Genomic DNA, 27,623 nt, shown 5'->3' with positions numbered 1-27,623 from the left:
ATCATCAGGGCAGGTGTTTGCCCAAGACCCAGATATCCAACTCAGTACCGCAGAAGAAGCATTTGACACCTGCTTGCTTAACTCTGGTGACTATTAACTGGGTTAGCTCCTCAGACATCAGATGTTGTATTATATATATGTATTAATTGGTCGCTATTACTATGTTGGAGGTTGCAAAGGGTCATCACGGGTCGGACCTTGGATTCCAAAACAAATATTTGAAGAATCCACCCACAACACCCGTTGAACCCTGCAGAACCCAAGCTAACCTTAGCAGCAATCAAGTGTTTGTGGTCCTCATCGTTCCCCTTGCACTGCGAGCTTGAATCTGTCAAAATTTATTTATTTATTGTTGTTGTTATAATAATTGATTAATGTGATTGATTGGTTGGTTGATTTGATGATCAAGCCAAAAAAGGCTTTGTTGTTTGTTGTGGATGTTGGGGATGTTGGGGGAGAGAGGGTGTTGTGACTACACAAGATGAATCCAATTTGGATCATACCTAGTAGGTAAGTAGCTCGTAATTAGTTGAGCTGCGAAGAAGAACAGTGGGCACGCGACTTAGTTGTCAAGCTTTTGCTTCTTGTTCTTGTTCTGGATTGACTTCTTCCATTGCTTCACGTTGACGTTGATCATAGACTGGAAGACAACTTCGTTGGTCGTTGGATCGGTCAGAGTGAAGTGGAAGTAGAGTGGAATGTGCGAGTTGTGACCACTGCAGCACATTGGTTTCACAGAGAGCGTGAAGGAGCCATCCTTCACACGGGTCAAGATATTATTCTTGATGAGCAGCACCTTGCCCTTGGCATGTGGGTTTGCCGAGAAGTACGACTTGGTTTGGTAGTACTCGGTGCAGATTTTGCAGTTGTGGATTGGGTTCAAGTGGCCATCGTAGACGGCGCCGTCCAGAACCAGAGCCTTCTCATTGAGCTCGGGTGCCTGCTTGAAGCGTTTGGCATTGCCCGAGTAGCCAATCGATGGATGGATGTAGATGCGGTGGTTCTCGTAGCGAGAGTTGACCATCTTCATGTCCATCATGAGGCTGTCGGCAGTGAGCTCGGCACCAGCATTCATAAGGGGACCAGTCTCACTGGGGATCTTGAAGGTGATTGGCTGGTAGTAGTTGCGGTGCATGGGGTTGGCGAGGTTCCAGCAGGCTCTGTGGCGGCCGAGCTCATTACCAGTTTGGAAGGATTCAAAGAAGGCAGAGGTACACTCGATGGACATGGGTGGGGCAACTTCGAACTGCTTGTGCAAGGAGTCTGGGAATAGACCGGTCTCCCAATGGTCGTTGGGTGCTGGCATGTCAGTGGTGGGCGATGGCATGGTGTGGATGGGCGATGGCTGTTGATGGTGCACGAATGATGAGGTTGGGGGTGAGATTGGCGGCGATAGATAGGCAGATTCTGGAGAGGACACATCAGAGTTTTGTCCAAGGTAAGGCAAGGTCATTGAACATTGGTTGTTGTTTGACTTGGAAGTTCTGGTTCATCATTTGGAATGGCATGTTGTTGTTGGTGTTGGAGGGTGGAGAGTTGGGCTTGTTGTTGTTGTTCATTCTTCCAACGTTGAACTGGAGGTTCATGACATTGAGGTTGTTGTTGGATGTAGTGTTGACAGGGGCATTGTTACCACAGTTGTTGTTGTTGTTCAAGGTCCATGCTTGGGGAGGGAGGATTGCTTGGTTCTTGTTCTGGACATTCAACACCAAACCATAGTTGGGAAGGTATTGTGGAGGGATTGAGTAGACCAGTGGTGACGAAGAAGAGGAATTGATCTCATCAACCAAAGAGGTCTGCTGCTGACCCATACTATCGCTGAACGATGGTGTTGGTTGTTGTTGCTGCTGGGTTGAGGGGGCTGACATGTAGTAGGTGTTGCCTACGACTGGAGGGGCAACAGCACTGGAGAATGTGGGCTGGATTGGGGACTCGGGTGGGGTATAGTTCAATGGCGATTGATTGCCTCCAATGTCCACGTATTGAGCAGTGACATTGTTTGTTGCAACGGCAGAGACATTGGCATATCCAACATTGATTGGGATCATTCCAACATTGTTGTTGTTGTTGTCAAACAATTGAGGCTGCTGTTGTTGTTGTTCTTGTGGCTGCTGCTGCTGTTGCTGCTGCTGGTTAATCAAACCATTGCACCTGTTAATGTGTGTATAAAGAATGTTAATATGATGACAACGAATAATAATAAGTATGATGATGATGATAAACTTACCACTCAAAGTAATCATTGGACTGAGTGTTCTCGGCAGTTGCCTGGTTGGCCTTCTTTGAGGTGTCAAAGCAGAAGAGTGGAGTAGCGCTATTGATCATTGTTGAATTCATATTGAATAGATTAATAGATAGTAATAATAATTATAATACAGGTGTTTTTGTTTTAATAATAATAGGATATGAGATGTTTGATTGATTGATTGATTGGACACTCTATCAATTTCGCTATTGTCAAAGGAAGATGATGGGATGCTGTTGTTGTTGTTGTTTAACTTTATAATAAGACAATCAAAGAAGAAAGATAATATGGACGTCACACAGTCTGTCTGTATCTCTATGTTGTTGTTGATTGTACTAGAGTAGCAAGGTAATGTATGTATTATGTATGTATGTATGTATGTTTAATGATATGTTGTATGTTTATGTCAGAGAGAGTGATGGAAACGATGGCTTATTGTTGTTGCTCAAATGTGTGTGTGAGTTAGTGAGAGATGGTGCTGTTGATGATTCCTTCTTGGACTGTTGAGTGAGTTGCCTGTCATCATTTTAGTGGTGTGTTGGTGAGCGTTGGTGGTTAACGTTGAGTGTGTGAATGGAAAAAGTTTGGGGGTTGGATTCATTCAAAAAACAATTAATTAATTTTAATTTATTTTCTTTAGGATAATGAATGAACGATCACTACTGTGGTGAGGTGTTGGATCTGTCATTCGGTGTGGTGTCGACAACTCAAAACAACCAGTCGTTGAGCCTAGTGATCTACAACGAGCGTCTGCACGCATCACAGGCAGCAAACAGCTGACTACCTTTATTAGGTTCCACCATGACGACCACGGTAATTGATGCGAAGGGTCGATGTTGTTGGTGTTGGTGATGGAGAGAAAGAGAGAGCCAGACAGTGGAACACTTGTGTTTGCCCCACCGACCAACACTTTGGATGCTAAGTAGTCGGACACATTCCATGAAGTGATGCTCAAGGCCTCTTGTTTGGGAGGTTACGGTGACGACGTCATGTGGTCAAGGACGACCATCGATGATCGTTTAAATGCTCTGGAAGTTGGGGTAGGCAGGTCCACCATGCTGATCCATGTCAATACCCATCAATTCTCTTGTTGGGTCTATCCTCAGCTGGTGGAATCGTTTCATAACCGTGAATAGTACTGCCGACAATAGTAAGCACCAACCACTGACACATATTACTCCCAATAGTTGGACACCAAGTTGTTCGACTCCTCCCTACGATGGATGGTGGTAAATGATGAGGTGTGGCATGTAAGTGATTGTAATGTTGTCAACAACATCATCCACAATGACTTACACCATAGAATAGACCAAATGAGTTTGTTGGTCGTCGTAGAAGTTGTTCAATGTTGTGCTGAGTGGCAAAGAGGCCGACGCTGATTGCGCCCCACATTCCGCATGCCATATGAATGGGGACCGAGTCCAGTGGGTCATCGATCCGTAGTCGCAGAAGGAATCTTGATGCTCCTAAATATACAAATGAGCTGACGCAGCCAATGACAAAGCCAGCCCAGGGCTCGACCAATGCACAGCTGGCTGCCGTTGCTACCAGACCGGCCAGCAAGCCATTGACCGACTTTGATACGTCATACTTTCCGCTGTACAATTTCATGACGATGAGAGTGGTGGCGCATGAGGCAGTGCCACTGATTGTCATTGTGACTGCTGCTCTCGCTGCAATTGCCGTGCGTCCCCATGAGACGCCCAATGTGGATCCAGTGTTGTAACCATAGAAACCATACCAAATGATGAATGCGCCCAATGTAGACAGTGTGATGCTGTGGCCGGGAAGCGGCTTAGGCTTTCCGCTCTCTGCATCAAAGCGGCCAATTCGTGGGCCGACTATGTATGTACCGACCAGACCAACGGTGCCGCCCACCATGTGGACGACAATACCACCGGCAAAGTCGAGAATGCCGTTTGATCCAATCGTGCGCAACCATCCACCTTTAGACCACACCCAATGTGCTCCCAGCGGGTAGATGACCGCTGACATGACTATTGTATATATAAGACAGCTGTTGATGTGAACTCGTTCAGCCAGTGATCCACTGACTATTGTTATGCTTGTTGCAGAGAATGCCCACTAATGAGATGATGAAGTTGTTAGTATCCAATACATTTAGGTTCGACGTTAACAACAACATACTTGAAAGGCAAAGAATACTAAGTTTTGATAGTCTGTTAATAGAAAATGGTGATATCCAATGAAGGGATTCGACTGATCACCAAATGCAAAGCCGAATCCCAATGCCCAGAATATAAGTGATCCAAAGGCTGTGTCTATAATACTCTGTTGTGTTGTTGTTATCAATGTTAGTAATTGACTCGTCAAGTCCAATAACATCATCACAGTATCATGTCTTTACCTTTATAATTATACTCTTTGCATTCTTTGCTCTAACTACACCTGCTTCCAGCATACAATAACCTGCTTGAGTGTCTGTTATATGAATTGATGATATTAGTGACATTGAGAAACTAATGAATGATGAACTCTATGTAGATAGTTACAAAATACAAGAAAGGTGGCATTGAGTACCCATGCATCATCAACAGCAGCTTCAAATGATGTAGATGCTGTGAAGTCTAGATATTCCATTTGTTTGTTATAAATATATATTAAATAGTGTATATAAATGTCAAACTATATATATATATATATTGCAAGTACTCCTTCGTTCACTCTAAGCTGTTGTTGTGTTGATTGCCAGTTTCTGTTGATCCTGTTGTTGTTGTTATCGTTGTTATTAAAAATAAACAAACAGATGATACTAGTGAATGACTACAGTTGTAATAATAACTGTCATAGAGTTGTTAAACATATATATAAACCTAAATACTATTATGAACGATAACAATGTGAGAGAGATGAAAGAGAGGATAAAGAGATCGATACTGTTGGGTTGTTGTTGAAAAAAGAGGTTGACAAAACTCAAAAAAGTATGTTGCGTGTCACATGTCACCAAATGCGGCGTGTTCTGCCCATTTTGTTGACACCTCTAACCAATGATCAGATCTTTGCACTTCAAAAAACAACCCAATAATAAAACAATGTCTTCTGGAACGATAACTCATTTATTATTAATATTAACTATTATAATTATAAAGATAGATTGATAATAATAATGATCATATAATTATTTCTAGTTGTTTTCAATTCAAACAAGGTTTAATCGTTCAAAGTCAATCAATATGAAAGAATCTAATTCTTTGTAATATTGACGTGTTGTTCTAATGTAAGGTAGATAGATTGTACATACATGTACAATATATATCTCTTTGTTGATCCTAAAATAGTTGAGTTGATCAAGTGGAACCCACCACCCACACTACTAACATCACATACTAGATTGATTGATCATGTCCAATATGTTTGAAAGAATCTTACCCACCATTGATCAACAATCAATATGGGATGTTCAATCTTCCTACTAAGTATAATTATATCTAATATTGCAATTGGATATTGACCCGATACAATGGATGTCCATGGTATTAATTGTAGTTGTAATCTTATATCATCATCATCCTCTCACTCTCTATCTCATCTAGATTGTGATGATGATGATGTGTATGTTGTTGTTGAATTAAGAATATATAGATTATTGGAGTATTAAGGGTTTATACATCGATTCGATGGAATTATTAAGTTCATGATTGATTACAAAGTACTTAAATATAGTGTATTATAATAGTTTGAAGCCCCATTTATTACCCAAACATCGTCTGCTAATTCAGAGTAATCATGTACAATGTCAAGAAACGAATAGTATAAATACTATTGATTGTTATCTCAATTAAATCATCAAACAAACAATCAATTAACATTCTAATCAATTAACAAACTATTTAATTAATAATAACAATGACTCTCATCAGTATGTATAGAATTATATTATAAATTTTTACTTAATACTAACATTTAAACAATCCTAGGATCTCTTACTCAAATGGGCTCCTTCAACGCCTCATCAATGACCAATGCTTCAGTCAACGGAATTAGTTCCAGTGCCTCGGGACAAGGATCCAACTCAACTTCAGGCCTTCTTGGAGGTAGTGCACCAAGCACCACAGGAGGAGCAACCACTGGTACATCAGCCGGACTTGTCAGTGGTCTTCTCTATACCCTGGGTGATGTAGTCAAGGCACTCGGACTGTAAATTGATCTATTTATCTATCACCAAAGTGTGATAACTGTAATATTTGTATAACAACAACTACATTTATATTTATATAAATCACCTTATGACACTCATCAGTGCCATCAACCATAATATTCATTAAGTTCAGTTGAGTTGAGTTGATATGATTCTGAAGCAAAGGTTGATACTAATTAATTAATATAAAATTCAAAGAATGATGTTAATACAATTAGAGTGTAATACTCTCACTATTAGATATGAAAGTAAACAAAGGTATCACTCGTAGTTCTCTTTACAAACGACGAGCTACATCGAATCGATCAATTTATTGCGCACAAACTTCCTTTTTTGTAATCAAAGTTCTCCGCGTTGTTTAACTTTGGAACGAATCAGAATCCCTTTCAGAATGGACCGGTTGTTCCCTTCCTTTTCCCAGGTCTACGTTTATAAATAAACATTATGATCAGGTTTACTACTCATTAATACAAACGATCAAATATAATTTACAAATAATATATATATAACATACAAAGTTATATAATTTAAATACACTACCTATACTATAAAAGATATGGAATACCTTTCTTATTCTAATTTATTAAATTATCGTCGTCAAGACATACATACAAACAAACCCAAGAAGAACCAGAGACCAAAGAGACTGAGTACACCTATACAATATAAGCCAATAGAGTATAGCCCTCCTGATGTTATCATGGAATCAGATACAAATACAACATCTAGTCATAGTCAGACCAAGAAGTTATTCAAGAGTTATGGAATCACTGCTAAACAAGAGAGTGGTCCTATATTAAGATAGTGATCAAGTCCATTAAGATAGATATATATATAGCAGTTCAACCTTGATTCATTTCTTCGAGGCATTTATTTATTATTAATCCTTTACAGATAGAAATAAACAAACTATTCGGATATCTAGTATGAGATAAGTTAATCTTATTAATTGATTAAATAAATAATGTAGTATTTCGGTGTTATTGGAAGGAGGAGTGAACTACTGAAACTTCCAAATCAGGACCACCGCCAAGATCATGACAGAGAACAAAACACAAACTATCTTGGTTTCATTTCATTTAGGGTGAATCAATCAAACTCAGGAGTGTAATACTAGTTATAGTATAGGTGTAGATATAGATAGATATACAAAGAATGAATAACATACGATTCCTCATCTTTTGTATGGTCATCATAATGGTCACCTATTTCCTACCCGATGAACCAACTGGTGACAAACTCAAAGCTCAAATGCCATTGGGTCTAGATGCTACATTCAAGACAGTACCATCATTTTATAATAGGCAAGATGTATGAATGATATTGAATGACAATGATGATGATGAAGGACTTGGAGATAGACATGAATACCAACCCATCCACATCAATCTTTTACAGCAAGACCAGTATGACTTTGCGATAGCGACACATGTCACAGTGGATCAACTAGAGAGATTGGCTTGGATATCAGACAAGTGGAGAGCACCAATATCAGCTGCGATCTATGTTCACAATGATACAGATGTCAGCAAGATTGTCAGTCTAATAAGAAGCAGTTACTCTGTCACACAGTTTGTAGATGTACATCTGTTATACTCAAACAACACCAGATACCCTGTCAACTCACTGCGCAACCTTGCTGTTCAGAATGCAGAGTCTGAATGGGTGTTGATGATGGATGTCGACTACCTACCACCTATCTATCTCTATCAGAATCTAGAGTATCTATCGTTCATTCATTCATTCATTCATTTGTTGGGCTCCAATGAGTAGCAGTAGGCCTATTAACAATCAATCAATCAATCAAAACAGATCATATGCAGAAAAGATACCAAAGGATCAGATGACAGGCATTGCGATGGCCTCATTCTCTAGTTCTCTTGGACGATTCGACCTACCTAATGATAAGAGTGAACTGATCGATCTTATTTCTAGTCGCAAGATCAATTCGAGTATGCAATCAATCTCTCCATCCGTCTATCCATATTATTGTTCAATCACTAACTCAAACAAACAGAGACCAAAGAATGCTTAAAGTGTCATTCAGCAACAAACTATTCACGATGGTATACAGAGAAGGATCCATATGAGACGACATACAAGTGGACTTATGAGCCAGTGTTGGCAATCCGAAAAAGTCAGGCTGTAAAGTTTGATGAGCGATTCAAAGGTATTGGATACGACATCATTGGCAACACGTTTGCATTGGCAGCCAAGGGATTCAATTATGTAGTTCTTCCAGAGGCCTGGGTTGTACACGTTAAGACAGTGACAACAGCATCTGCTACATCAACGACACTGCCCAAGCAGCAACAGAAACAGCAACAGCATTCAAGCCCTCAAATCGATTTGCAACAGAGGGATTCTCTCAAGATACTCTGCGATTCATTCTCAACTGCCAGGACCAAGGCAGGAAAGGATAACACTTCTCTCTTTGGAGAACCACTTCACGATGCATGTACCTCTAATAAACCATGAAGGTTACTATGTTGTTAATATAATGTGTCATTGTGTTGACGGTTGGTTTTGATGATTCATCAAGTTTCTGATGGACCCTGGGTTGAACATGACATCATGTGATCACATTCGATCTAGTCAGAGTCATGAACAGATATACACATAGATAGATAATATAGAGAATGGATTGGTTATACTATGTAATAATTGGATATATTGTATTTGCAGTAGTTGTAATATACACACTGCTGATGGGTAACTCATCATATCATCGTGATGGTATCGTTGGTAAACTCCACGAGTTGATGACCTCTGGTCTTGAACGATTCTGTTCGTATGTGTCGTGTCAGATGACAATGGTCAAGAGACAGACCAGTGTGGATCAACTACTAACTGACAGTCGTCTGACTGAATGACTCATCTCCACAACAAACAGGAAACTGTTTACACTTATATGTCCTGGATTCATAAAGAGAAGAGGATCACAGCTGGTTGACTACTTCTTATATCGACCAAATAGAATACTACAGGTAGGTGTGCACAAGTGATTGGAAACAGAGTTGGAGCGTCAAGTGAATACTTACATCACTTGATACACACAAACAAACACAGTCAGTATACCTGATACTGGTACTAGGTGGATCATATCTATTCATGTTGGACACATATCAGTATCTTGATGGATATTACGCACCATCCTATCACAAGTTCACATCAGTATTGGCCATCATCATTACATTGACAAGTTTCGTTGTGGCTTCAGTGACAGACCCAGGTTATATCACAAGTGAAGAAGGACACTCTTTCATTCAGTATCAATATGATCGTCTATTATATGTTAAGAAGCAATGTGAGACTTGTGGAATAGCAAAGTGAGTGTCATCCATCGTGTGTAGTGTGTTGACATTCATGGAAGGATCATTCACTAACCATCAGATATACACTAGACCATCAAGATCAAAACATTGTAGAGTATGCGATAAATGTGTAGCCAGATTCGATCATCATTGTCCTTGGAGTATGTAGTCAATCCAAGAGACATCTTAATTACAAATTACTTACCTCCTACCTACCATCTACCAAACAAAGTCAACAATTGTGTTGGAGAAAGGAATCTGAGATACTTCTTGTGGTTCGTTGGCAACACATCAGCACTCTGCTTCTATGGATTCTACCTATGTCTATGCGCTCTATTGACCATTGTCGAAACAAAGAACTTATTCAAGCTTGGATACACTCAAGGTGGAAAATGGGCACCATTGCCAACATCATTAATTATTAGAGTATGTATCATAGTGATCATTTGATTACCTTACATCATCTGACTGGTTATTGAACATCACACAAACCAAATAGTATCTCTTTGCAGAGTCAAGATCGATATTCCCATTGGGTATCTTCTGTCTGGTGATATCACTCTTCCTCCTATACTTCCTTTGCTATCACCTCTACCTTGTGGCCAAGAATAAGACGACCAATGAAACATTCAAATGGTCAGATATTAAGGAACAAATCGATCTAAATAGAGTCAAAGAGAAACAAGAGAGGATGGAAGCAAAGTCATCAGGCAAGAGCCAGCAACAATCCGAGCATGATCATCATCAACAGCAACAGCAACAGCAGCAGCAACAGTTGGATGAGAAATCACTAAACAAGCGAGCAGCAAGGAAAAAGCAGAACCAGGAGAAGTATTTAAGGATGAGCGATAGTACAATCCCATTGCCATTGCCATCAACAGCCAAGGAGCTAAAGAATACCTTCAACCGTGGATTCCTGAGCAACTTTAGAGAGGTCTTATTCCCTGAGGCCTTTGCCAAAGAGAGTACCTCCTCATCATCAGAACAACATTTATAATAATATATGCATGGATGTACCAATTATCATACACAAGCAAACAGCTTTATTATTACTGGAAGCTAAGCAACTTGGATCGATTGAGAAGTGGCCTGATGATGGGATAGAGCCGAGATGACTTGGACATTGGATGTGGCTCGAGACGATGATAGAATGTCACATCCTGGAATGTGTAGTTTGGAGAGTTGACCAAGTGTCGCTTGATATCATCAATCACGTGGTCAATGTTCTTATCAAAGACCACATCTCTCTTTTGGTCCTCCTTGGCCTGTGTCATCTTGAATGGTGAAGTGGTGTTGTTGTGACCATTTGTGTTGTTGTTATTATTGTTGTTGTTGTTGGTATCATCATCTTCTTCGTCTTCGTCATCGATCTTGGTATCATCAGTGCTGTCAGTGTTATCTGATGAATGTTTTGATTTTGTCCAATGTCTTCTCTTTGGGATATAGTCACTACTGCTCTTGCCTGGAGGCATTGGCATGTAGACATCAATCAACAAGTATTCGATTGACAAGTTGGTCGTGATAATATCCTTGAGGATATTGAGTTGCTCCAAGAATGCCTGCTTCATGATGTATCCAAAGGTGGGATGTGTTGATTTGTTGCCTGGGTGATCATTGGTATCGTAGGCATGATGATCGTCATCCTCTGCGTTCTCGCCCTCTCCAGCCATCATAATATCGTGGTCTCTGAGATCTCCGTCGTTGTTCGAGCTGTCATATGATTGTGAATGATTGCCCATGTTGTCGTTGTTGTTGTTGTTGTTGTTGTTTAAAGTGTTGTTGAGTTCACTGTGTAGTTTGTTGAGAGCATTGATTTGTTCAATGGATGACTTGATCTGACCGATTGTTGTTGGTGTCTCTGCTAGAGTATAAGGTGGATGAATCATTGAGGCCTCTTGCAAAGCTGCTGGCAATGCAGCAGAGACAAGTGGGGCATTGTTGATTGTTCGATTGGAGGTGATGTTGAATTTGTAGCAGCCTTTGAGACAAAGTGACTTGAGTGTTTGGTTCCACATCAGAGCGCCAAACGTTGCGAACGACCTGAATATGTTCTCTGAAAAGCAAAGGTGTCTTATAGTTGGTGGCAGGCCATTAATGAATTGGGCAACGCTTGCCTCGTTGACATCGGATCCGACCACTGATAGTTGATTGAGCGTGCTACACTTTGACACGACAGAGAAAAAGTTGCTCCAGATCGATGCGTCGCTGGGACCCTGGATACTGGACACCTTGAGAGTGTTCAGCACTGACTCGGTGTTGAGAAGGATGGCATGAATGTTCTCCAATGATTTTAGGGGCGCCATTGTTAGCTTCAGCTTCCTCAGATGACGGCCTATCAAGGTGGATGACAAAAGGTTGGCCGAGTGGACACTGACACCTGACAGTTTGGCTTGATCCAGATGCCAACTGTCGTGGAATTTGTCGAATGGGTCATTGGTGGAGGAGGAAGATGGTCGAAAAAGTCCAAGATTGGTGATGTTGGGCGCCATGAGGAGATTCCTAACATGACTGTACTTCATACTGTCGTATGAGATGTGTAGTGTAGTGAGCGCTGGAAGTGTGTCGTCGATAGATGCCAGAGGTTTGTATGGTTGTATCTCGCCATCGAGGCAAGGCGCTAGTTGTATCTTGATCACCTCTAGAGTCTGGTTGTCCAGGAGTGAGCTGAAAAAGGCACCAACCTGTTGCTTAGACTCATATGATACACTGTTCAGATGTAACTTGCGCATTCCATTGTTGAGATACTGGCCAAGAAGGTTGAGGTTGTTTAGCTTCAGCGAGTAGAGTTTGAGTGTTGTGAGACGGCCAGGTGCAGGGCCAGACAGCTGCATCAGATTCACCTTGGCATCGTTGTATCCAAAGATCTTGAGCTTGGCGAGGTTTGGCGGTGCTGCACGTGTCAGAGAGTGCAGTATGATGTTGGTGCTTCGAGGCAGCAGAGATAGAGAGACAATGGAGGTGGACACCTTGAGGAAGTTCTCTAATGAGTATATATCGTGTTCGCCACATATCGGGATGGTGGCATGCACCAGTTGGGTCAGAGACGACAGGAACTTAAAGAAGAGCGCCTGGTATGTAAAGAATGTCTGGCTGTAGAAGTGAGTCACTCGGTCAAACACGCCACCTGCTGCTTGTTGTGTTGTGGCTGCTGGTGAATGCTTGATGATGTCGTCGTAGTTGTGCGAGTAGATCGAGTTGGGTATGTAGATTGCGGCCTGCAGTGTGACGATTGGGTTGAGGCAGACCTCTGTGTGGTAGACGCCGACCGATGTGTAGCGTGCAAATCGTTCGAGGTCCTTTCTAGTCTCGATCAAGAAGGGAGTGGTGATGTTGAGGAATGGGATGACCTTGGTGGCCCAGACACGTGACACTAGCGACAGCTTGAGAACCCACTCCGTGTTATTGAGCAAAAGATAATGGGGCACGTCGTCTCTTGTACTAGTGCCATCATGAGCATCGTTATGATTGCACAATAACAAATGATTGATTATCTTGCGCAGCAACAAGTGTTGTTGGAATGGCATTCTTATATATATATACTATCCACTCCAGATATATATATACTAGTATCTGTTTGTTGTGTGTGTTATGATTTATTGATAAGGTGTCTGTTTGATGATCATCACCGTCATTTATTTTGGGACCTGGTGCGTGAAGCTAATTTTATTATTGTTTTGAATCCAGCAAAGAAAAATGATGTTGGTGTCCAGTCAGTGGACATTCGAATGATAGTTGATACGACACCAGACCAATGAAGGAGGTGTGCAGTGAACGATGTGGGTATGGTTGATCATTGGGATTGAATTGAGCGTTGCTTAGTTGTTGAATGGCCATTCCACCATACATTCGATCACCAACGAGTGAACGTCCGAGTGCTCTCATCTGTGCTCGAATCTGATGTGTACGGCCAGTGATCAGTTCCACATCGACATAGTTGAGTTGTACCATTGCATGTCTGGTCCTATTGATGCCCTTGCCAACCAACATCTCCTGCTGTTTCCAATTGCCATTCAACATATCGATTGATAGGAAGTCTTGTTCAACGTCACTGATTGGCATTGACACTGTACATTGACTTGATTCGAGCACCCTGAGTATGCACTCATGCCATCCTTCAACTTTGGTATCTGACATCTCTTTTATAGTTGACTTTGATGGCTTCATGTAATGAGTGTATAGACCAGGTGTGATCATATTTGGACCTTGATAGAATGCTCTGTATCGTTTGGTTATACTCCTCTTTCTAAGCATTGAGTTGAATTGGTTGATGTATGAGCTATCCTTGATGAGTACACATAGACCACGTGTTTGAAAGTCAAGTCGATGAGGATTGAAGATTGAAGTGATGGATGATCGATGTTGTTGAAGTAATGCGTTGATATTGTTGTGATAGTTATCAATGACTGGTCCAATTGATATGCCATGAGGTTTGTCAATCACTAGGAACTGATCATTCTCAAACAGTACACAACGATCAATGTCAACGTGATCGGTGGGGTATTGTCTGGGGAAGAAGAATATCTTTAGCATGGCATCTTGTTGTACCATGTCATCTGGACTGAATAGTCGTCGAGGCAGTGGAACATTGTGCAGTGATTTGAATGTATGAAGAGGTGAACGATGATATACGGCACCAGTGGCAATGAGTGTCTGAATGTATTGTCTTGGCACCTCCTGTTTGAATTGATTGAATATCACATTGCCCAATGTATCTGTACGACTAGCTGTAAAGTATAGTGGCCTGAATGCACGAGAGTACAGTGTTGGTGCAATCATCAATAAAGTAGTAGTAAATAACTAAATGATTGAATGAATCGAGTCATGTTACAAGTGACGAAAATCACGAGTTTGTCTTTATTGCTCCTCCACTTTGACAACTAAATAATGTCAGTAAAGATAGGCATTGGAGGCTGGAACATTGTGGCACTGATCAATCCTTTTGGTTGAGGCGCCTCTAGTGTTTTGGGATCGACCTTGACATCAAAGTATAGTACTTGATTCTCTCTGGTCAATGTCTGGTTCTCTCTTTCAATCTCACTCATTAGACTTGTTACAATTGATTGTTGTCTGGCATCCGACTGTGATAGGATGAGTTAGAGGCATGTTGAAGATAAAGTATCCAACCAAACAACTTACTGGTTTCTTTATCTTTGATAACAATGGCATTGCCTGTGAGAAGTATGTAAGTCCTACGCCATAATGTCTAAGGATAGGAAGTGTTGTTAGTCTAAGATATTGATTGTGGACAAGCCACCACAACCTATGCAACATACTTTGAATCAACTGATGCCATGGCCATCTCTTTCAATGTGATGGCATGTTGAAGTAATAGATTTGAAGTCAAGTAGTTCCTAAACGTCTTTGGTAGTCGTTTGTAGTTGTGTGCATCATCCTTTAGAAGACTCTTGGTCATCTCTGATTTGTGCCATGCCTCGCATGATATCTTGGCAATGACCTGATGTGACGTGCCCTGCTTCAATGCCTTGCGTACAGTGAGTGCATTGCCCAGTGATATGCACAGCATGGTCATGGCCAATGACATATTCGATGAACATTCAATCTGGAACTCATCGGTCTGATGGACGCCACGTGGTATCTCCACTCGATTGATAAACTCAAAGATACCAGCGGCGATCTTGATGTGATTTGATATGAGCTTGGCATTGTCATCAAAGTTGTCCTCGTTGGATGACTCGTTGAGGTCATAGGCTCTGTTGTAGTGTGCCATGCCCAGTGACATCAGTACCATGACAAGTTCGAATCTAATAGAGTAGCCTGAATTGAATGTCTTTGAAATGAATGATGACCATTTGAACGACATATGTTCATTGAGTCTAAATGTTCCAGGTGTGTCACAACATAATACAATTGAGTATAAGTATGGAAGATACTTCTCAATAGACTATATGATATAAGTGGATATAGTGAGTAAGTGATTGAATTGTGTTTGTTATATATATATATATATATCAATGACAAACATACAGCTATTACAGCCTCTGGTGAACTCTTGTCAATGACTAGCAACAGTTCGTTTCTAAGAGCAGAGGCATTGGCCAGGTCTGAATTGGACTGAGGTGATTGAGTCCTAAATATCTTCTCAAACTGTACTCTCTGTGACGTAGGCAGTGATAGCCTAGTCATATAGATCTTAACTGGTAACTCTGGAGGTAATGACATTATATATATATAAACTATAAATCTATATTACCACAATGTAAATTGATTGAATTGAATTGATTGATTGACCAAACGATGTCCACACCAACACGAATCATCATCATTCACCCCACACAAACACAACAAATTAATGGCAATAATATTATTATTATTATTATTATTAATCAAAGGTAACGATATCATCGTTAGCAGTAGAGTTGCTATCAACGATGGTAACCTTTTGCTGAGCAAGCATCTTTGCCTTCCAGGATGGATGTAATTTCTTATCGATCACCACCTTTGGAGTATCAACCTGTTGTTTGCCGCCAGATGTATGCTGTTGCTTGTTGTTGTTACCTCCTGATTCCTTTGCCTTTTGATGGTGATGAGACTCCTCTCCAAATACTGACAGTGCCAACCTATCGAGTGATTGAGTGAATGAGTTTAGGTTGTTAATAGACTGAATGAATATTATACGTTAGGTATGTATACATACTTTCTTCTAGCTCTACTTCCCATTCTGTTACCCTTGACCTTGACAGGAGCACCACCGGGTGCCTTCTTCTCACCACTGAGTGAGCCCAAGAAAAGTGACTCCATCTTTTGCTTCTTCTGGTCGATCTGGGCCTCACTGTCCTCCTTCAGCACCTTTACACTGGCATTCTTTACAATCTTTTTGAACCTGTCCTTCTTGTCCTCAATGGTCAACACTTTTTGTTGTTGATGTTGTTGATCTCCATCAGTTGTCTTCTCCTTCTTCTCTTTCTTCTGCTTCTTCTCCTTCTTCTTCTGCTTGTTGTTGTTCTCACCATCACCCTTCTTTGATGACTGCTGCTCTGGCTGCTGCTCTGGCTGCTGCTCTGGCTGCTGCTTCTTTGATCCATTCACTTCCTTCTTCTGTTTCTTGTGCTCCTGTTGTGGTTGCTCCTCCTCACTCTCCTCCTCCTCTTGTACTTGTTCTGTCTTGGCTGGAGGTTGCTTTCTTTTCTTGTCGTTGCTGTTTGTAGATTGTTTATCATCATTGACTTTGTTCTTCTTCTTTGACTCCTTTGCCTGTGGTACAGCCTTCTTCTTTGTATCAGAGTTTGAAATGAAGAATGAATCCTCAGTACTCTCTGTGACAGATCGCTCCTTTTGATTGGTCTTTACTTTCTTGTCTTTGTTGATCTTATCATTATTAATATCTCCTTTGTTATTATTCTTCTTCTTCCTCTTGTTGTCACCTGACTGAGCAGCATCATCAGCTTCATCATCATTAGCATCAGAACTCTCCACACCAAGAGTAGGATCCTCTTTCAGTAGTTGCTCATATTCAGTGACGTATTCCTCCAGCTCATCATCATAGCTCTTGATCTCGAATGTCATTGTCTCATCGTCACTCTGATAATCAACATCGTCTTGACCAGTCAATCCATCATCCTCATCATAACTCTGCCAAGAGTCATCATCATTCTGATCCTCCTCTATTGATTGAATCTTGACTTCTGACTTCATCTTCCTCTATCTATATCTATCTATCTATTATGTCTATCTATTATCTAAAACAAGACTCGTTCGTTTTTGTGAACAATGAAAATTAATGACGAACGATTCAAAACATCATATCCACTGCAATTACAGTGAAAGAGGCCCGTCAATGTCCAAGCTAATCTTATCAGTCGATCATAGTTCACTACAAATGTCACCATTACCTCCTAAATGCCATTCTCAAGTCCAACGATGAGACTAACGATTCAAAACAAGAGTCTGTTATTGTAATGTACATCCAAATGAATTACTTTATTGTCTAATGGATGTTGAAGTGTATTTACAAACAGGTGTTGGGTAGCAATTAAGCATTCAAACTTATGGATGTCTCTTTCACCCTGCTGTCCTATCGGTGGAGGACTATGGTTGATCACTTATCCTCTTCTTGTACGTTAACTTGGTCATTATAGACCTCACCCTCTCTTCCCCAGCCATACTTTCCATGACCATCTTGATTATTTTTAACAAAGAACCATTATTAGTAACAATTATGATATGAATGGTTGATTGGATCTATCAAAAATGATACATACTCTTCTTTGGAAGACCTCTCGTTCCAGTGCCAGAGTGTCGGTCCAATCTGACATTTTTGTCTACTTTCTCGCTAAGTACCATTGTATTTTAGTTTAGTTTATAGTATTTAGAGTTCTAAACTACTTTGTTGTTGTTGTTGTTGTTGGTTGTTTGGTTGTTGATTGGTTGATCTGCACTCTCAGTGAATGTAATTATTTATGTTTTATGTTGTTGTGATCGAATTGTGAATATGTATGTATGATTTGAAAATATTTGTGTGTTGATGATTATAACAATAAATAATGTGTTGTTGTTGTTGTTGTTGGTATGGATTTACAAATGGATGGGAACTCTCATATTTATATCTATCCATGGTAATTATCAACAATTTATTACAATTGCATTGTTGGGCCTGGGGGGCAGACATGATTATTGTGTGTCATATGTTTGTGTGGGGGTCAAGATGTCGGCTGTGGGATGTTGTATTACCATTACCCCCACCACCCACACACAAAGTGATATTTCATGTTGTGTTGGGTGAAACTCATCAGATAACAGATACAACAATTAACAAGGAAGAATGAATGTATCTTCACTGTGGTTCTGTGAATGGCAAAGGTGTTGTAGACATCGATGATGGCTGTGATGATGGAGGAGGATAGGGTGTGGGCGGGAGACCACCACTGCCACCACCACCTGTGGTGGAAAGAGATCTTCTCCCACTTGATCGGAGGCGTGGATCATACCATGTCTTCTTCTTCATGTCCTGCTGCACAAAGTACTGACTGCCACTGTCATCACGCTTCTCCTGCCATCCCGTGGGCAGATCACCTGTGCATGATTGGTAGATGCGCTCAAAGAAAGACTCTACGTCCTCTCCGTCAAATGATTGATCATGTGTTGATCCAAACAGTGATTGACCACCAATGTGATAGCCAAGACTCCTGTAGGCCTCGAACTGGGACTCTGTGAAGAACTGATCAGTTGTAGACTCGTGTGGGAATGATGGGTGCTGTGAGTGGTACTCTTTGATCACCTCGTCCTCATCACCTGTCAATGATGACTTGATGTACAACAAGTATCCCACTTCTCCACTGGGAGGGTTCTCTGTATCACTGTCCTGTGGGTTGGAGTAGCTATTGATCAAAGCAAATTGTATGTTAGTTGGTTGATCAAATAATAATATCGTTGATCAATGGGGGGGAGTGGTTCAATTATTACCTAGCCTTCTTCTGATAAATGATCTTTCCTACAGTCCAATGCTTCTGACTGTATCCACTTCCACCTCTTCTAATGTCATCCAAGTTGATCTGTATATTGATACCAAAATCAATCCTAACCAGTCTCATCAATTGTGCCATGCTGTTTGTGTTTATATTAGTTGACATAGTCCATAACGAATCTACTCTACCACTGTTCAACAAACATACCTTGGGAAAGTCATATCGGGATCAGCCTCTGAATCCGAGATAATGACAAACTTGCACCTTCTCTTGATCAACTCGTAGGCACCGAGATTCTCAAGATGTCCACCATCGCTCAGGTTAATGCACCAATCCTTGCTGGTCATGGCGGTCCATCCAAACTCCTTGACCAAGTGATAGCATGCAAAGCCACCGTAGAACAGACGTCCAAGGTAGGGATGGCTGAGGAAGATGCCCAATGGATTGGGCAACCAATAGCCAAGACGGATATTGAGAATGCCAAGTGAGAGCACCAGTGTGGGGATTGTTGCTGTACCCATCTTGGTGCCAACGGCAGCACCACTGATTGATACGGCAGTGGCAAGATCAAGTCGTCGATCCAATCTCTCCATTTGCTCGGTGGAGCGGTAGCCACAGGACTCGGCACCCACATAGTGCTGGCTAAAGATGAAAAAGTCTGATCCTCGAGAGTCTGCTGGCATTCCATTTGGCTCGCTGTTGATCGTATAGTTGAGCGTAGTGTTGATGAGGAGGTAGGGTGCGATCGAGCGACGATTGAGTCTACTGATCTTCTCACCACCATAGGGACGGAAACGACCATTCTTGATGGAGAACATGTAGGCTTTGCTCAGACGATCACGATAGTACTTGTGCATCGATGTTTCGTTGATGTCCATCGTGAAGAATGAGAGCAGGGAAACAAAGAGGCAAATACCATTGCCAATTCCAAAGGTGGGCGACGCTGGCTCGAGCCACACACTCAGCTCCAGGTAGGTGAGGATCAGAAGCAGTGGGCCAATGACGCTGACAAAGATGTGGAACAGCAGACGCTTGATCGGTGACAACTTGGGATTGGTCAGCAGTGTGAACGCCAGAGAATCGGCAAGAATTAATCCAAACAACGAGATGAGTGGATAGATTCGGAATGACTTCTCGCCACCAAATGAGTTGACGTACAGTGTCTCGATCAATGGTAGAGACTCGACAAAGGCCACAGAGATCAGAACGATGAACAGCCAGCCAAACGATCGGTCGTACCATATCTTGCTGTCCTCTTTGCGCAGCAGCCAAGGATGATTGAGGTAGAGGTGGAGACAGAGTGAGCCGGCAATCTCAAAGTTGTTGATCGTCGAGAAGAATCGTGACAGGTCAGTGCTGTACAGTGACAGGAATAGTATGGTCGCAGGGATGGTCACTTTGGGTCGGGATATCAGTGGGAAGATGGTGATATGGATCAGGAGGTTCATGGCGATCTTCTGTGTGAGATAGTAGCTAATGTCGAATTGGATGGGCAGGTTGCGCTCTAAGATCAGAAGCAGCCAGACGAATGGGAAGATCGACATGAGGTTCAAAACAATTCCACGGAGAATCAGGACGGGGAACAACAGGAACTCAAACAGACCATTGGCCAGGTAGTTGGCACTGTTTCTCAGATGCTTTAGGGGGATTCCTTCTTTCATGCCTCGGCTGTAGTGGAAGGGGAAGTTCTTCCAGTCGGTCGTATGTGTGCCCTCACTGAGCAAAGATGTCAGACAGCTGCCAATGAATCCTCCACCACTGACCGTCGAAAGATAGTCCACTCTTCGGAACAGTCCATGTTTGGCCAGTGCTTGCAGTAGACCAAGATTGAATGTTGCCGATCGAATACCTCCTCCTGACAATGCCAATCCAATGAGACCATAGTTAGTGGACGGAAGTACTCTCTTGTAAGGTGCACCAGTTCCAAAGTTACTACGTTGTTGTGTATTATTATTATTATTGTTGTTGTTGTTGTTATTGTTATTGTTGTTGTTGTTTGTATGACTATGAGTACTTCTCTGACTTGAAGACAGTCCCATTGCAGTTGATGATGTGACACTGTTGGTATCCTCATCATCTGTTTCGATAGTTGGCGTACTACTATTGTTATTGTTACTTGGCTTATAGTTGACAGTCTTTATGGTTGACGTTGAGTTGTTGTTGTTGTTATTGCTATTGTTGACAGTTGATGTCGTTGCCTTTTCCTCATCGATAAAGTTGACTTCTGGTTCGAAATTAGCCTGCGAGACAGAGATGAGTGGAGGAGTCTGTACCTCGTGTATCGTTTTAAGTTGATCGGTGCTGGGGAATGATGCAGACAGTGCAATCGGTGATATGTTCTCCATACTGACAGATGGTCCCAGCGGTGAGGAGTATGTTATCTTTGGCTTGTGAACGTTCTGTGAGGTTGACGTGGGTTGTGGAGTCATCGACCTAAAGTTGCCCATTGAGTTTGATCTTCGCATTGGAAAGATGGTCGATATTCCAAATGGATCCTTCTCCTTGAGCACAGACACTCGACGTCTGGCAATCTCGCGCAGCTCCTCTGGAAAGATGTCAACGAATCGCTTGGGCTTGGTGTTGATCATCTGTTTGAGCAGTTGCAGTGGCTCTGCAATGCCCTCCTTGCGCAGATTGCCACCAGTGGAGCCACGACGATTGGATAGAGTGCGTGTAGTCCATAGGACATACAGACGAAACACCGTCAGTATGGCAAACACACCAATGGTCATAGCCATCCAAGGTTGAAGCAGTATCGTCGTTGACATTCCAACATATTTAAGGTGAATAGACAATCGTCCATCATTGTCAAAGTTGAACATCTTCTACTACTTGATTGGTGATATATAACTAATATGTTGTGTTGCTATACTATCTCACTCTTTCTTTCTTTATCTATCATCAACCTCTGTAAGTAATCACATCAAATGACTCACTTCAAAGTAGACCACAAATTAAACTAGCCCATCGATCCCCTTTTCCTTTTTAGGATAATCATCTATCAAAAAAGGATGGTTTGACGAATACTAGTATGTGGATTTGGACCGATCAATCCTTGGACATCACCAAGGTCCTCGACATTGTCACTACTCGTTTAATTCCATGAATGAGGTGCAAAGACCAGGGATTCGTAATACAATAATTATAATTATTTATATATATAAAATATTAATAATATTATGGTCATCAACGACGCTGTAATTAGATCATGTCGTCTTGGGGTCTCTTGTGGTACAGATTGATTAGGATTTCCTTGACGTACTTGATCCTACTGATGATCTTGCCATCATGTGAGCTCGACAAAAAGTTGTTTAGGTGGTCGGTCTTGGTGGTGCACTCGTCGCTGGCCACATAGGTCACCACCTGGTCCCTGTTGATCAGTATGATTGACTTGTCGATAAAGTTCACCTGTATCGTCTTGTCGCTAAGTCTGAATGCAATGGCCTTGGCGGTCTTTATCCACTTCTTGACATAGACTGGATTGTTGATGTCGGCTGTGCTGTTTGGTCGTTGTTTCAACTCATTGATCAGTATGCTTGGCTGCCTTGGCTTGTCCTGGAAGTAGTTGGAAAAGTATTTCACCAACGATAGCTTCTTCTGTGTGTCATGTGGATGAGTCTCAAGTGTGCTGAGTATGCGACGTCCATCTCCCTCTGTGCCCTTGGCATGCTCCATGTAATGAGCAAGTCTTTGTGTTTTGTGTGTGGAGGTTAATAACTTGAGTTGGCGAGAGTGTAGTTGTTTGGTCAATACATACCCAGAGTCTAGGAAGCTGATGACCTTGGTTGAATCATTGTAATAAGCACCATATGAACCATTGGACAATGAATATCCAATTCCATACTTGTTGGAAAAGTCTGCATAGTTATCGACAAACACCAGTGATCTTGGTAGGCTACCGGCAATCTGTTGTGTTGAGGCGGTTGTTGTGGTGGTGGTGGAAGTGGTGGCAGGCCTTGATTGTTCCTTTGGCACTGGTTCAGATATATGGCTTTTGGCTATACCAGTCTGGATACTCTCTACATTCCTGTGTACCTCCTGCTGCTGCTGTTGCTGCTGTGTAGTATCTACCATCTTCTGCTTCAACAACTGTATCTTTAGATCTAAATAATGTCATGACAAGTTAGATATTGTTGGTGATTCAATCAAACCCAACCCAAACATACCATTCTCCTTCATTTTCTCCAGTCGCCTTAACTTCCTAAAGTGGAAGTCATCCTTTTCAATGTCTGACAGCTTCTGTTGAGAGTTGGGTGAGAGTGTAACCATCTGTGCAGCGGCGACAACGGACGAGGGTAGCTTCTTCAAAGGTGATTGATGGCCACGTGGAGGCTTGCTTGGTGATACGTTGTTGCTAGTCATGTGTGGACGTTGTTGATTTACAATATTGGTATTTTCGGCCAATGGTGTGCTTCTGATGATTGGCACCATGATGAGTGCAGTCGGTGGAAGGTACTTTGGTATACTGGACAGTGTAAAGAAGTCATGTTCCAGTATCTGGTTCAAGTTTGGTCGTTTCTCTGATCGTTCAAGTGAGTTAATATAGGTCCATTGGTTATATATATATATATATATATATATATATATAATATACATACCTGGAATTGGAGTAAGAATAGAGTTGATCAATTGCTTGGCAGACTCGGCAATGTTGTGGTCCTCTGGGAAGGAGTACTGATTCTTTCTGATCCTTTGATAGGTGTTGCGCACGTCCGATGTCTCAAAGGGTGGTTTACCAACGAGTAGTGTATAGATGATCACTCCAATCGACCAAACATCCACCTCATAGCTATGTCCATTCTTGTTCTCCAGAATCTCTGGTGCAATATAATTTGGTGTGCCACAGATGGTCCTATAAACATGGAAGATAGGTGAGTGAGTGTGAGTTTGTGGATGGATGGACGTGAGGTTCATGGGATGTGAGGTTCATACTTCTTCCTTTCACCATCATGCTCGATACGTGTTGATAGACCAAAGTCACCGAGCTTGATGCTCATGTCATTGATGAACAGGTTGCCCAACTTGAGATCACGATGAATGATCTTGTTCTGATGGAGATACCTAACAGCCTGTATCACCTGGTAGACATAGTACTTCACCTCAGCCTCCAATAGGATCTTACGACGTTTGTGGAGGTCCATCATTGTCTTGGTAACCAAACAATTAGTTAGTTGATTTTAAAAGTAATGGTTGGTGGTGTCACTACATACTTTTTGATTACAAAGACCAAGGAGGATATAGACATTCTCGTCATCCTCAAAGCAATGCTCAAACGAAACGATGTTGTCATGGTGTAGTGAACTGTGGATCTTGATCTCACTCTTTAACTGCATTGTTGTTGTTGTTGTTGTTGTTGTTGTTGTTGTGTGTTAGGATGGATGGATGGGAGTGATCTGGAAAACAAACATACCTTGTTCTTTGTCCTTGCCTTGACGAGTGAGGACTTTGGCACGATCTTGGCAGCATACACCTTCTTGGTGTCCAAATCGGTCATAACATAGCACTTGGCAAATCCACCCTGTATATAAATAATTATGTGTTAGTGATTGGCCAATCAAAGTGACACAAAGATGCTATACCACATACCAAACCAAGGAATTCACCTTGAAGATAGTCTTTGAATGATGTCCTTCCGTTACTATGATATATTGTCTCCTTGACAATGATCTGTGGTGTTGTTTGATCGTTGCTGCTGCTGCTGCCATCGGTGATTGGTGCGTTGGTATTTGGTCTGATCACCATTGACTTTGTGATGAGTGATGATGTTGGAGCCTGCTGCTGTTGTAGTAGTGCTGACTTTGGGGCAATGTTTTCCTGGTTGTCTGGATGAGAAGTGTTGGTCAGATGATGATTGATGTCCCTCCATACACGACACTACAGTCAACATAGTACACTGTTTGTGTTACACATACCAATCATTATTGTGTTGCTGTTCAATTGCTAATTGATGATACTATTATTGATTGATCAACTCAAAGAGTATAATTAAATATTATTATGATATGATAGATATGTTTGATTAATAAGAGTTGAGTTTGTTGTAGTTGTTGTGTTACTCTTTGCCAAGGTAACCTGACCTCAATACACAACATCACTCTACCTTGCCGCCATGTCATTTTCTAACGGATAATTTCCTAATTCAAATTCAAAAAAAAAGTGACCACTATCAACTCTCCATGATAGAGTTTAAGAATGATTATTTTATTCTTATCGATCAAAAGAAGATTTAGTCTTATAAATATAAGTATGACAATAGATGAATACAAATATTCATTTGTTATATTATCTATAATCCATAGTTTATGTCATGGTAACCAAGACTCAGATGAACTTCAACTTGATTGTTGATAAAACTCAATGGATCCCCCACATTTTTTTTTATAATTTTGTGTTTTTTCCAGAACGATAGTTAGTTAGAGAGTTCCCCACGAAATACACCTTATGTCAATCATCTGAAGAGTATTCAATCATTATTACACACAGCCAGCCAAATAGCAGTTACACACAGGATCACGCGTTGACTCTTACTATATCACTAATACTTAATATCACTTGTTTAAGCAACAACAACAATATCATGCCACCAAAGCCGTAAGTATTAGAAACGACTGATCAAACCAACGAACGAATGAACAAACTATTGCACACCTACTGTTGCTTGATGTGTTCTTTCATGTTGCATAGTCTTAACACTCATACATACCACATAATATATAGAGCCGCACAAGATGAGGAGGATTTCGATCCATCAATGTACACCGAGAATCGTACTAGACAGCTGAACGATGCCAAGTCTACCGACGGTGTCGACCCATGGCCACACAAGTTCCACGTGTCGACCTCTCTGCCACAGTTCATCGAGAAGTACACACCACTGGACAAGACTGCCGAGTGCACAGAGGTTGTCACGATCGCTGGTCGTGTCCTCTCCAAGAGACTGCAGGGTACCGGTCTGGCATTCTACGACATTGTTGGCGAGAGCACCAAGCTGCAGCTGTTTGTCAACAAGAGAAACTTTGCCTCTGAGGAGGTCTTCACCAAGATCAACGCTCTGCTGCGTCGTGGTGATATCATTGGTGCCAAGGGTAACCCCGGCTACACCAAGACCGGTCAGTTGTCACTCTTTGTCTCTGAGCTCGTCCTCTTGTCACCATGTCTACACATGCTGCCCAAGCCAGGCCAGGGCTTCACCGACCAGGAGACTCGTTTCCGTCAGCGTTATCTGGACATGATCGTCAATGGTGACAAGATCAAGAAGAACTTTGTTACCAGAGCCAAGGTCATCCAGGGTGTCAGACGCTATCTTGACACCCGTGGCTTCGTCGAGGTCGAGACACCAATGATGAACATGATTGCTGGTGGTGCCACTGCCAAGCCATTCACCACTCATCACAACGCCCTCAACCTCGATCTCTTCATGCGTATTGCCCCAGAGCTCTACTTGAAGCAGTTGGTCGTCGGAGGCATGGACCGTGTCTACGAGATTGGCAAGCAGTTCCGTAACGAGGACATTGACCACACTCACAACCCAGAGTTCACCACCTGTGAGTTCTACATGGCCTACGCAGACTACAACGATCTGATGACCATGACCGAGGACATGTTGTCCAACATGGTCGAGGAGATCACCGGCTCAAAGAAGATCAAGTACCATCCCGAGGGTCCAACCGGTCCAGAGATCGAGATCGACTTCACCACCCCATGGCGCAGAATCGACATGATTCCAGATTTGGAGGCTCGCATTGGCAAGATCCCAACTCCATACACATCGGATGAGTGTCGCAAGTTCCTGATGGACAAGTGTCACGAGCACAAGGTTGAGTGCAGTGATCCAAAGACTACCGCAAGACTTTTGGATAAGGTATGTACTTACTGGTGTTCATTAAGTTCAACAATATCGTTGTTATACATTACTAACTTCTTATAACTTGAATCATATGATATATAGCTTGTTGGACACTTCTTGGAGGTTCAATGCATCAACCCAACATTCATTATCAACCACCCAGAGATTATGAGTCCATTGGCCAAGCATCATAGAACAGTGCCTGGTTTGACTGAGCGTTTCGAATTGTTCATCAACACTCGTGAGGCCTGCAATGCCTACACCGAGCTCAACAACCCATACACCCAGATCGAGAGATTCGAGGAGCAGGCAAAGGCAAAGGCTATGGGCGACGACGAGGCTCAGCTGGTCGACACAGTGTTCACCACCTCTCTCCAGTACGGTCTGCCACCAACTGGAGGTTGGGGTCTCGGAGTGGATCGTTTCGTCATGCTTTTGACCGACACTTACAACATCAAGGAGGTCATCCTATTCCCAGCCATGAAGCCAGAGCAGATCCTCAAGCCAACTACTACCACTACTACCACCGCCACCACTACACCTGCTACTGCTACACCAGCACCAACTCAACATTAAATTCAAATAAACTTGTTTATTATTACAGCAACAATAACAGTTCTTTGTCTAATTAGATGTC

The 27,623-nt window shown here is 41.9% G+C and overlaps 13 protein-coding genes across 13 annotated transcripts; 4 read left to right on the top strand and 9 right to left on the bottom strand.

Annotated features, from left to right (window-relative positions):
- Nucleotides 1–565: 565 nt before the first annotated feature.
- On the bottom strand, nucleotides 566–1,453 carry SAMD00019534_021810 (hypothetical protein; the record flags this gene model as incomplete). Its single annotated transcript, XM_012901479.1, has 1 exon — nucleotides 566–1,453. A coding segment is annotated over one exon (888 nt), but the record flags the coding sequence as incomplete, so codon positions are not given.
- Nucleotides 1,454–3,264: 1,811 nt separating this feature from the next.
- Nucleotides 3,265–4,846, bottom strand: SAMD00019534_021800 (hypothetical protein; the record flags this gene model as incomplete). The annotated part of the gene is made up of 5 exons (XM_012901478.1): nucleotides 3,265–3,459; nucleotides 3,542–4,330; nucleotides 4,394–4,537; nucleotides 4,670–4,687; nucleotides 4,766–4,846. The coding sequence occupies 5 exons, from the start codon at nucleotides 4,844–4,846 to the stop codon at nucleotides 3,265–3,267; spliced, it is 1,227 nt and encodes a 408-aa protein (XP_012756932.1).
- A 1,266-nt stretch (nucleotides 4,847–6,112) lies between these two features.
- Nucleotides 6,113–6,407, top strand: SAMD00019534_021790 (hypothetical protein; the record flags this gene model as incomplete). Its single annotated transcript, XM_012901477.1, has 2 exons — nucleotides 6,113–6,125; nucleotides 6,184–6,407. 2 exons carry the CDS (start codon nucleotides 6,113–6,115, stop codon nucleotides 6,405–6,407), a joined length of 237 nt encoding a protein of 78 aa, XP_012756931.1.
- A 1,152-nt stretch (nucleotides 6,408–7,559) lies between these two features.
- On the top strand, nucleotides 7,560–8,861 carry SAMD00019534_021780 (hypothetical protein; the record flags this gene model as incomplete). Its single annotated transcript, XM_012901476.1, has 4 exons — nucleotides 7,560–7,715; nucleotides 7,803–8,125; nucleotides 8,217–8,356; nucleotides 8,422–8,861. Coding segments are annotated over 4 exons (1,059 nt in total), but the record flags the coding sequence as incomplete, so codon positions are not given.
- A 251-nt stretch (nucleotides 8,862–9,112) lies between these two features.
- Nucleotides 9,113–10,715, top strand: SAMD00019534_021770 (hypothetical protein; the record flags this gene model as incomplete). Its single annotated transcript, XM_012901475.1, has 6 exons — nucleotides 9,113–9,195; nucleotides 9,298–9,391; nucleotides 9,474–9,733; nucleotides 9,809–9,879; nucleotides 9,951–10,144; nucleotides 10,218–10,715. The coding sequence occupies 6 exons, from the start codon at nucleotides 9,113–9,115 to the stop codon at nucleotides 10,713–10,715; spliced, it is 1,200 nt and encodes a 399-aa protein (XP_012756929.1).
- A 52-nt stretch (nucleotides 10,716–10,767) lies between these two features.
- Nucleotides 10,768–13,242, bottom strand: SAMD00019534_021760 (hypothetical protein; the record flags this gene model as incomplete). Its single annotated transcript, XM_012901474.1, has 1 exon — nucleotides 10,768–13,242. One exon carries the CDS (start codon nucleotides 13,240–13,242, stop codon nucleotides 10,768–10,770), a length of 2,475 nt encoding a protein of 824 aa, XP_012756928.1.
- A 142-nt stretch (nucleotides 13,243–13,384) lies between these two features.
- SAMD00019534_021750 (hypothetical protein) lies at nucleotides 13,385–14,494 on the bottom strand (the record flags this gene model as incomplete). The annotated part of the gene is made up of 1 exon (XM_012901473.1): nucleotides 13,385–14,494. One exon carries the CDS (start codon nucleotides 14,492–14,494, stop codon nucleotides 13,385–13,387), a length of 1,110 nt encoding a protein of 369 aa, XP_012756927.1.
- Nucleotides 14,495–14,595: 101 nt separating this feature from the next.
- SAMD00019534_021740 (hypothetical protein) lies at nucleotides 14,596–15,898 on the bottom strand (the record flags this gene model as incomplete). Its single annotated transcript, XM_012901472.1, has 4 exons — nucleotides 14,596–14,796; nucleotides 14,855–14,921; nucleotides 14,992–15,620; nucleotides 15,704–15,898. 4 exons carry the CDS (start codon nucleotides 15,896–15,898, stop codon nucleotides 14,596–14,598), a joined length of 1,092 nt encoding a protein of 363 aa, XP_012756926.1.
- A 160-nt stretch (nucleotides 15,899–16,058) lies between these two features.
- Nucleotides 16,059–17,371, bottom strand: SAMD00019534_021730 (hypothetical protein; the record flags this gene model as incomplete). The annotated part of the gene is made up of 2 exons (XM_012901471.1): nucleotides 16,059–16,296; nucleotides 16,374–17,371. 2 exons carry the CDS (start codon nucleotides 17,369–17,371, stop codon nucleotides 16,059–16,061), a joined length of 1,236 nt encoding a protein of 411 aa, XP_012756925.1.
- A 403-nt stretch (nucleotides 17,372–17,774) lies between these two features.
- SAMD00019534_021720 (hypothetical protein) lies at nucleotides 17,775–18,019 on the bottom strand (the record flags this gene model as incomplete). The annotated part of the gene is made up of 2 exons (XM_012901470.1): nucleotides 17,775–17,854; nucleotides 17,938–18,019. 2 exons carry the CDS (start codon nucleotides 18,017–18,019, stop codon nucleotides 17,775–17,777), a joined length of 162 nt encoding a protein of 53 aa, XP_012756924.1.
- A 490-nt stretch (nucleotides 18,020–18,509) lies between these two features.
- SAMD00019534_021710 (hypothetical protein) lies at nucleotides 18,510–21,908 on the bottom strand (the record flags this gene model as incomplete). The annotated part of the gene is made up of 3 exons (XM_012901469.1): nucleotides 18,510–19,053; nucleotides 19,139–19,279; nucleotides 19,348–21,908. The coding sequence occupies 3 exons, from the start codon at nucleotides 21,906–21,908 to the stop codon at nucleotides 18,510–18,512; spliced, it is 3,246 nt and encodes a 1,081-aa protein (XP_012756923.1).
- A 433-nt stretch (nucleotides 21,909–22,341) lies between these two features.
- SAMD00019534_021700 (hypothetical protein) lies at nucleotides 22,342–25,059 on the bottom strand (the record flags this gene model as incomplete). Its single annotated transcript, XM_012901468.1, has 9 exons — nucleotides 22,342–22,828; nucleotides 22,898–23,243; nucleotides 23,307–23,660; nucleotides 23,739–23,992; nucleotides 24,073–24,287; nucleotides 24,351–24,467; nucleotides 24,551–24,658; nucleotides 24,727–24,962; nucleotides 25,053–25,059. The coding sequence occupies 9 exons, from the start codon at nucleotides 25,057–25,059 to the stop codon at nucleotides 22,342–22,344; spliced, it is 2,124 nt and encodes a 707-aa protein (XP_012756922.1).
- Nucleotides 25,060–25,717: 658 nt separating this feature from the next.
- Nucleotides 25,718–27,562, top strand: SAMD00019534_021690 (hypothetical protein; the record flags this gene model as incomplete). The annotated part of the gene is made up of 3 exons (XM_012901467.1): nucleotides 25,718–25,731; nucleotides 25,858–27,001; nucleotides 27,089–27,562. 3 exons carry the CDS (start codon nucleotides 25,718–25,720, stop codon nucleotides 27,560–27,562), a joined length of 1,632 nt encoding a protein of 543 aa, XP_012756921.1.
- Between the last annotated feature and the right edge of the window lie 61 nt (nucleotides 27,563–27,623).

The sequence above is a fragment of the Acytostelium subglobosum genome (assembly GCF_000787575.1).
Source record: "Acytostelium subglobosum LB1 DNA, scaffold: scaffold4, whole genome shotgun sequence".
In the NCBI taxonomy this organism is placed as follows: domain Eukaryota; phylum Evosea; class Eumycetozoa; order Acytosteliales; family Acytosteliaceae; genus Acytostelium; species Acytostelium subglobosum.
Note: the sequence above shows the minus strand (reverse complement) of the source record. Positions and strands in the feature narration are given on the sequence as shown.